At 43.1% G+C, this 9,406-nt stretch overlaps 1 protein-coding gene across 1 annotated transcript; it reads left to right on the top strand.

The window, feature by feature from the left end:
- Positions 1 to 579: 579 nt before the first annotated feature.
- On the top strand, positions 580 to 9,194 carry LOC119253883 (epithelial cell adhesion molecule-like; the record flags this gene model as incomplete). Its single annotated transcript, XM_054699149.1, has 8 exons — positions 580 to 714; positions 859 to 868; positions 3,965 to 4,069; positions 4,349 to 4,589; positions 5,177 to 5,242; positions 6,817 to 6,880; positions 8,161 to 8,262; positions 8,937 to 9,194. Coding segments are annotated over 8 exons (966 nt in total), but the record flags the coding sequence as incomplete, so codon positions are not given.
- Between the last annotated feature and the right edge of the window lie 212 nt (positions 9,195 to 9,406).

Raw genomic sequence — 9,406 nt, 5'->3', positions numbered from 1 at the left:
AAATTAAGCAAATTTAGTTGAATCTTACAACTACCTTTCCTCTTTTGAATTCTGATTTCTTAAACAGAAAAAAAACCTTTAAACAGATTTTAATGACATTAGAGTTAACAAATACAACATTAAAACAATGAATAATGTTAAGGGTGTAATCTTCCAGTCATTACAATTATTTTAAGACTGTAATAAACGTGCGTTTTGAATTCATTTGCACTGAGATAAATTCTGGTTCTTCATTTCTACGTTCCGTAATTTCGAGGGACTCAACATTATTCTCTAATATTAATCAAAATCAAAACCAAGAATCTCAATTCCCAATATTTGGAGCTGTGGGGTTCACTTTTCTTACAATCAAGTGCTAAAAGCACTTATAAATGGGGGTTAAAGAATTATTGAGAACAATTGTAAAGAACACACGAATTTGTCATCCCGGAGTCAGGAGATTTGTTTTCTAGTATCAAAGGAGTAACAACTGCAGGTAAATCTAAAGGTCGTCTTTTTTATTGTGGTTGGGATGGTTCTCTCTCTTTGAACTTTCGGTTCCTCTTCCTAACCCCCACTCTTTTGCCCCCTTTCTTCAAGGTTTCAGGGTCGTCCTCTCCGGTAAACGGAAGTCTCGGCATTTTCTGTCCTTCGCCGCCGCCCCCGGGTCCGCAGTCGTCAGCGGCGCGCCCCGGGCCCACCGCCCTTCCAGCCCTCACCTGCGCCGCGGAGGAAGTACCTGGCGGCGGGACCGGGCGGGGCGCCCCGGGCGAACACCTGGGAGGGGTGGCACCCCCAACGGCCAGCGGGTGTGGGGGAGGGGAGCCCGCTCCCTGCCCGCCCCCGCCGCCCCCGGGCGTTGACTCACGTGAGAAAAAGGGGGGCAGAGGTGAGCAGTGCGCGCGCGGGGCCGGGGGGGGGCGCCAGGGCGTCCAGGTCTGCTCCGGCGCCCCGCGCCCAGATCCCGCAGCGACCTCGACCCGCTCGCACCGACGGCCCGGGCCGCCAGCACCCCGCCGCGGCCCTCGCCCGCCGACCCGCGCGTCCGGCCCGCGCCCCCGCCGCCCCGACTCCGCGGAGCCGCCCTCCCGCGCCCCGGCCGCGCGCGCGCTCTCCCCGGCTCCGCAGCATGGCGCGCCCCCAGGCCCTCGCGCTCGGCTCCTGTCACGGCGCTGACGGCGGCGGCTCAGAACGGTGGAGCGGAGTGGGGGGCGTGGGGCGGGCCTGGGGGGCGGCTTTCGGCGTCCGAGACGGGAACGGGGTGGGGGGCGGCGGCGGCGGCCGCTTCTCGGCCTGGAGCCTGGACGGCGCGGGGCGGGCGCGCGCCGGGGGAGCAGCCGCGCTTTGTGGCTCTGAGCGCTTCGGGGAGGCGACCGCGCCGGGGTAGGAGGGCTGGGGGGCCGCGCGGCCAGGTCCGGGGGATCCTTCGGCCCCCAAGCGGGGAGGAGGGCTCGGGACGGCCCCAGGGGCGCCCTGCCCGCGCCTCCCGCCGGGGCGCGCCCACCACCGCGGGCCGGCGCGCGCGGGGGCTCGGGGCGCGGCCGGAGGGCTCGGGGGCCTCGGCGAACTGCTACCTGCCCGCCCGCCCCTCCCCGCACCTCCGCGGGCCCCGGATGTGGGTCTCGGCGGGGACACGAAGCCGCCCAGAGGCCGCTGTGCACCTGCTGGCGGGAGAAAGTCCTTCTGGGCTTTGCTAGGCGTGTGCTTGTTGCCCTTTTCTAGGGTTCGTATTAGTAATGCCAGGTTTATTGTAGGGAACCCAGAAAAACCGGTAACCATAAAAAGCAAAAAACCTGTAATTCCTACCACTTCAAGAAAATCCCATAATTTACAGTTGAGTACGCTAAATCTAACCGCGGAGATGTGTGTCTTGATGGTCTTCCTCCCCTCCCCCCCATAGCATCCAGAGTTTTCCATTCCCCTTCTCCTTCAAAACCACGATTTAGATGGTGACAGAGCAGTCTGTAGTGTGGAAGGTTGCACCATTATCCAAATGTTGTATATACAGTTTGATCCAGTTTTTCGTACCCTGGAACGAACATCTTGGCTGCTACCTGTTGATTTATTTGTAAAATGGTGGCTGGAAGCGAAATTGCAATTGCCCAGAACATTCTGGAAAAGCCTTTAAATTTCCACCCAGAGGTTATGGTCTAATTCATTACCGTTTAAAATAAATGCAGTTTAGTCAACCCTAGCTTCAGTCTGAGGCTAAAATCTTACTCGTTAATTGCTTTAAAGTAATGTTAGATGCTATGAGCTATGTTCAGAAAGTCTTTTTAAGTTTCAAATCGTTTGCCCATGAAAAAATGTGCTTTTGCTAATGTAGTGTAATGCTGCGTACGGTTTTAACTCCTGAGGACAGCTGCTATAGGAGAAATGTAATTTGCTGGGCAAATTAATTGGTGGTTCATATTGATTATCATTTAAACGGGGAAATTAAAAGCTTACTTGGGGTTTGACGGCTCAATATGAAAATTCTTTGGCTTGTCATACAAGTTTTGAATGATTACACTCTGGTAGCTACACAGATGGAGTTAGATGAACTTTCCAATTTGAAGTTAAAATGACGACATTCTGAGATGTCACTATTAACATCAATGGCAAGGGCTAGTTAGTATCACTTTCAAAATTGGGTGTTAGGGTTTAATTTAGCTAGAAAATCCACATACAGAGGGTTCCCCCCTCTCCAGCTGAATTATAATTTTTCTAGGGTATAAAGTATAATTTTTCTGGGATACAAAATAGTCCAAAGGTTGGATAAGTTCTTATTAAGTCCCAAAGCAAGCTTGTGTTATTTTTAAAAATGAGGTGGGACAAGTGTTGGATTGTAAGTTATTTACAGATCCTAGAACTGGAATTGTTGATTTTTGGAAAAAGTCAGTGACTGACAGACACAGGTTTATTTAGAAGGAAGAAAGGAGCTGATACTGGGAAGATCATAAAGCCATATTTGGAAGTAGTAAACTAAATAAACCTTTGGACTGTAAGACCCAGTGGTTACCCAAGAGGGAAGGAAAACTTGGTGAGGAATCAAGACAAAGGAAGCAATTGTGTGGTGAAGGATAGACTTGAACTATTTGAGGTGAGTTTAATGTAGTGTAAATACATATTGATTTTCAGTGATGCACACATCAACTTATATAATATTATAAGGCACTTCAATTAAAAAAAGATGTTTGGAGGGCTATATTAAAAACTCAAAACAAGAATTCCTGTAAATTAGACTATGTTGGGCCTCCCCTGTTGGTGCAGGCAGTTGAGTGCTGCACTGTGAGGCTGTCCTCGGCCTCTGTAGCACAGGTTGGATCCCAGCTGGCTGGCAGGAATCCCACATGGCGTGGCAGACCTCTCCTGTCTCGCCCGCTGCTCCCCTCAGCAGTGTATTTCATAAGTCTGCCTCTTTTGCTCCCTGCTCTGTCTCTGGTGAATCCTCTCACTCTCCCGCACATCTGGCCTGTACCCGGTTCTTATATAAAAATAAAAAAAAAAATCTAAATTAGACTATGTCTATGCAGTATATATATTTAGCATAGTGCCAACCACTCAAGTACATATGAAAAACAAAACATTTCAGGACTACTTTTAAAGCTTTTCTTCTTTGGCATTTTTATCGGAACATAATGTAGCTGGGACACTAGAGTTGAGAGTGATCCACATTTTATTTTATTTTTTTAGCTTTTATTTATTTATTTATACAAGCACTGGGTACAGTCAGAAGCACAGGAGGGTGAAAGAATTCACCAGAGCCAGAGTGGGGAGCAGAACGGGCAGACTAACGAAGCACACTGCTGAGGGGAGCAGTGGGCAGCAGGAGAGATCTGCTCGCCATTTGGGATCCTCCTCTGGTGGCCCGGAGCAGCCGGGATCGAGGATCGAACCAGTGCTGTAGAGGCTGCGGGCAGCTTCACAGCCCAGGGCTCAATTGCTGCACCACGGGGGAGACCCATGATCCACATTTTAAAGGGGATTTCCCCCCCCCCTCTAGATTGTAACTGTGAAAACTATAAACTGACTACAAACTGCACTAAGATCGGGAATGAATGCCAGTGTACTTCAATTGGTTCACAAACTACCGTCATCTGCTCAAAACGTGAGTAGGATATCTTCTTTGTCTTTAAACTTCATTTTGACTTATACTCCTCTAATGGATATGTCTTAAGTTGGGAAGTGTTTTATTGGATCATATCTGAAGCATGTTATTTTGCTGGAATGATGTCATATCTGAAGTTTTTATCTTTAGAAAGTGAGTGTGAAAACATGCAAGTCTTCAATAATCTTTGGACCTAGGAGTTCAGAGTTAAGGAAAATTTTTTTCCTTAAACACAAAACTGCAGTGGTTTTTCAGTTTGACATTAAGCTTCCTTTCTAGTGGCTGCCAAATGTTTGGTGATGAAGGCAGAAATGACTGGCTCAAAGTCTGGGAGGAGAGTGAAACCTGAGGGAGCTATCCAGAATAACGACGGGCTCTATGACCCTGACTGTGATGACAAAGGGCTCTTTAAAGCCAAGCAGTGCAATGGCACCTCCACCTGCTGGTGTGTGAACACTGCCGGAGTCAGAAGAACCGATAAGGACAGTGAAATAATCTGCTCTGAAACTGTGAGAACCTTGTGAGTTGGGCTGCCTTTTATGCTTTTTCAGATTCGTGTAATTGCACTTAAAGTTGGGTTAACGTTAAATGAATATGAATAATTTAAGCTATTTATTTATTTGCCTCATGTATTAAAGTGCAAAATGGTTGTCTTGCAGATTATGTAATGAAAAGGAACAAACAGACTCAAACTAGCTTAAGCAAAAAGATTTTATTGGCAGGGACTAGAAACTGTAAAGATCTGAAGACAAACCAGGCATTCCCCCACATCTTTCCTTGGGAGCCTCAGGGTCACTTTCTTTATTTCAGTACCATTTTTGTCTTTTCTCTAGAATATGGCCCAATATAATCAGCTAATCCTTAACTTTACATGACCTTGTGTGTTGTACCTGGAGGGTCAATGTTAGAATGGGTGTTCCCTCCTGTAAAAGTCCCTCATGAAAGCTGTGTGAGGGCCAAGAAAGAAATTAAGGGCACATCTAATGTATAAATCCTTTTTCTGTTACCTCTATTGTAATTCATAATTTTGGAAATTTTAGCATTAACCCTTTAGGAAAATAATATAAACTGAGTTGTTATAGTCAATACTGTCTTTTTACTTTACAGCTGGATCATGATTGAATTAAAACACAAAGCAAGAGAAAAACCCTTTGATCTAGAAAGTTTGAGGACGTAAGTGCTGTTGAATATTTGCACAAATCTCCCTTTCTGTACTATTAGAAAACTAAACTCTCAATGCTTTTTCATGTATTTCTGAAAAAAATACTGTGTTTTTTTTTTTTTTTTTAAAGATTTATTTATTGATTGATTGATTGATACATACAAGCACTGGGTACAGTCAGAAGTGCGGGAGGGAGAGAGAACTCACCAGAGCCAGAGCGGGGAGCAGAGCAGGCAGAAGGACTGAAGTACACTGCTGAGGGGAGCAGCGGGCGGCAGGAGAGGTCTGCGCGCCATGCGGGACCCTCCTCCCGAGGCCGGGGAGCAGCCGGGGATTGAACCGGCGCTGCAGAGACTGCCGGCAGCTTCCCAACCCAGTGCTCAACCGCTGCGCCACCGGGGAGGCCCAAAATACTGTGTTTTTAACCTTATTTTGAAGTAGTTTCAAGAATAGTATAGATTCTTATAGTACCCTTCACTCAGTCACCAATAAACATTTCCTCCATTTCCTTTTATATGTAAATATGTGCTGAGTATATGTGTGTACTTTCTAAATACACATAAATATTTTGCTTCCCAGAACCATTTAAAAGCAAGTTGTAGATATCATGCCCATTCATACATAAATATTTTAGTGTCTCTTCCTGGGAACAAAAGATAATACTTTTTCATAATCAGTGCAGTTATCAAATTATGGAAATTGAATTTTTTTTTATATTTAAAGAGCAGCTTTATTAGGGAGGGGATAAAATAGTTAAAGACACTTGCATAGACCCAAGCGGGCAGGAAGAGCTGCCCAGAAGGGACAGGTTTGCTAAGAGAGGCCTGCATGGTTGCAGGCAGGCGGCCTTGACAGGTCACAGGCAGGCAGGAAGGCTGCTGCACTGCAGAGGGATAGAGTTGGTGAAAAAAGGCACCTGCATAGTCACAGGTGGGCAGTGGGATTGCTGCCTGGGAATTGAATCATATACCAAATTGTGCCAACTTTCCCAATGTTGTCCTTTGTAGCAACTTTTCCCCCACTGACCCAGGGACCCATATACTGCATTTAGAAGTCATCATGGCTTAGTCTCTGTTAATATGGAACATGGTCTTTGCCTTTGTTTTTCATGACATCGCTGATATTGAAGAGTGTAGACAAGTTGATTTATAGAGTATCCCTCAAATGTGGATTTGTCTGACATCTAATAAAATACAGGTTATGCATTTTTGCCAGAAAAACTACTTCGGTGATCTTGTGTTCTGGGCACTTTACATCAGGAGGCACATGATGGCAGCTTGTCCCTTTACTAGTGATGCTAACTGGTTAAGGTGATGGCGTTCAGGTTTCTCCAATGTAAACTTGCATTTCCTCTTTGTGATCAATATAATCCATGGGCAAATACTTGGATACTGTAAACATCCTGTTTCTAGTAAAACTGGAACTCAATTTTTAGCATCAGTGGATGAGTACTCAATTATTATCATGATAGTTGCAAAATGACATACAATTTTAGGTAAGTGTGGTTAATGACAGTTCGACCTTGTTTCTTAATGTTGTGAGGTACTCTTTTTTTTTTTAAATACGGATTTTTAATTATTTACAGTGCATTCAAGGAGGTAATCTCAACTCGTTATCAACTGGATCAAAAATATATCACAAATATTGAGGTAAGATTTTTTTTCTTTTTTTAGTAATAAGATTTAGCAGCAAGTTGATGGGTCAATATGGTCTGGGTATGCTTTTTCTGGTAGTGGTTAAACTGCATTTGACTAACAGTCTTGGGCACTTATACAAATTCCCTGTTGCTGTTTTCCTTCCATGACCTTTGAAAATCTGTTTACGCTTAAAGAAAATGTCTTTTCTCTCAGTATCCCTAAAACATGCTAGTCTTCTTGCTCTGGAGAAGTGCTCTCTGTGATTCCATGTATTTGTTTTAGCTTGCTTCCTAGCTTCTGGCTTAAGGAGCTAGTTCTATACCAGTTAGTTAGCCCTTCCTGAACTCTTTGAACTCTAGCTGGAAAATGCTTAATAGTGTGATTGAATTCGTTCAAGTCAGAGTAAGGAATATGAGTTTATTCTCAAATGCTTCCAAATTAAAACCAATGTCATATATATATATATATATATATATATATATTTTTTTTTTTTTTTTTTTTTTTGGTGGGACCCTCACCAGTAGCCAGGGAATGAACCGGTGCTGCAGAGGCTGCGGGCAGCTTCGCAGCCCAGCGCTCAACCGCTACACCACCAGGGGAGGCCCCAATGTCATTTTTTAAAAAGACTTTTTGGAAGGAAAATACTTAATTTGTGTGTGTGTGTGTGTTTGGGAACACTTTTTTTTTTTTTTAAGGTTTATTTATTTATGCATATAAAAGCTGGGGTATAGGCCAGAGGTGTGGGGGGTGAGAGGATTCACCAGAGACAGAGTGGGGAACAGAACAGGCAGATCAATGGAAGTAAACTGCTGAGGGGAGCAGCAGGCAAGTCAGGAGAGGTCTGCTGCGCCATATGGGTAGCTCCCTGGTTGGGGATTGAACTCTTGCTGCAGTGTCTGTGGATAGCTTCATAGATTGCATCTTAACCCCTTGCGCTACCAGGGAGGCCCAGAAAATACTTATTTGCTCTCTAAAATTGAGAACATGGTAAATGTATAGCGCATTTTCTTTAGCATTTTAGTTTTAAAGTAGTTCTAGCCAAATAAGATACATTAATATCTTTTAAAATGTTTCAAGAGAAATTGTCTTTTGAAGAGAAAATATGCATTATAATTATCATCATTTACATTGCTGTCTTAATTTCCTTGGATAGATTTAAAGACCTCCCAAAGATTTATTAAATTATTAATGATAAACTCAGTTATACACGGAATATTGTGATTACAGGCTAATGATATTTTCAGATACCTTTGGTTATGGTACTAATTTGTATTATTCTGTTTTTCTCCAAGTATGAGAATGATGTTATCACTATTGACCTGATGCAAAATGCTTCTCAAAAAACTCATGGTGAGGTGGATATCGTTGATGTGGCTTATTACATTGAAAAAGATGTGAGTGGTTTCATTTTGTTTCTCCTTTTAGAAATGTATCATGCATCAGTCAGCTCAAAGTTTTTCATCATGTATTTCTCCTGCAGATCAACCATACTCTCCAAGTAGTTCAGTGCTATAATTTTGTTCTCTCTTGTTCACATGCATCTTCCTTAAATACCTTTCTTGCTCTGTTTATCCTTTTTATCAAGTTGATCTGTCTAAATCTTAGATGCTTAGTTACCTCCTTGGTAGTTGCTTAGTTTTTATGACCGTATCCTGTTATAACTACCATGAACAAGAAACTATAAAAGAAAAAAGCTGTATAACCGGAATGATTAAGATATTTCATTTAGATGTTAATACAGTGAGCTATTTCCTGATGATATCTGGGAATTCTGGCTTGGGGACAGCTAAGGGGAGAAGGGATAGAAGAATAGCTAAAATAAGATGCGATTATAATTTGGGTGAAAGGCATACAGGCTTCATTATGCTTTTCTTTATACTTTAGTATATGCTTGAAATTTTCCTATTAATGAAGTTTCTTTTAAAGTTTTAATGTATGAGCTTGTTATCACTAAACCTTAAAGATTCTTGGCCAACAGTTGTTTTGGTCTGTAATTGGTGTGTAATTATATGTGGCTGTGCTTGGTCTTCTTGCATATTTTAAATTACATTTCTTCTTCTCAATACAGGTTAAAGATGAATCTTTGTTCCTTTCCAAAAAATTGGACCTAAAAGTAAATGGAGAACAACTAGATCTGGATGCTAGTAAAGCTTTCATTTACTATATAGATGAAAAACCACCAGAATTCACAATGCAGGGTCTACAGGCTGGTATTATTGCTGTCATTGTAGTTGTGACTGTAGCAGTTATTGCAGGAATTGTTGTGCTGGTGAGTATAGAGCAAGTAAAATTTCATTTAAAGATAAGGTGATGGTATGAAAAGTCTGTATCCACATTTCAAAACACATTGATGAAACTAAATCTTTTTTTAACAATTCTCTATCATGAATGAATCTATTGCATCTGGTGCCTTTTTATAGAACAGTCACAAAACAAGAAAGAATACCATTCTGGAAAAAAACTTAGTACCTCACAGGTCTCTTAGTGGGTTTCCTCAAGCAGCAAATATTCATCATTTCTTCTTACTAGAAGTAGTTT

This window comes from Talpa occidentalis, unplaced genomic scaffold, assembly GCF_014898055.3.
Source record: "Talpa occidentalis isolate TD23 unplaced genomic scaffold, MPIMG_talOcc4v2.1 talOcc4.2224, whole genome shotgun sequence".
Classification (NCBI taxonomy): domain Eukaryota; kingdom Metazoa; phylum Chordata; class Mammalia; order Eulipotyphla; family Talpidae; genus Talpa; species Talpa occidentalis.
The sequence above is the reverse complement of the archived record's forward strand: the minus strand, read 5'-3'. Positions and strand labels throughout refer to the sequence as shown.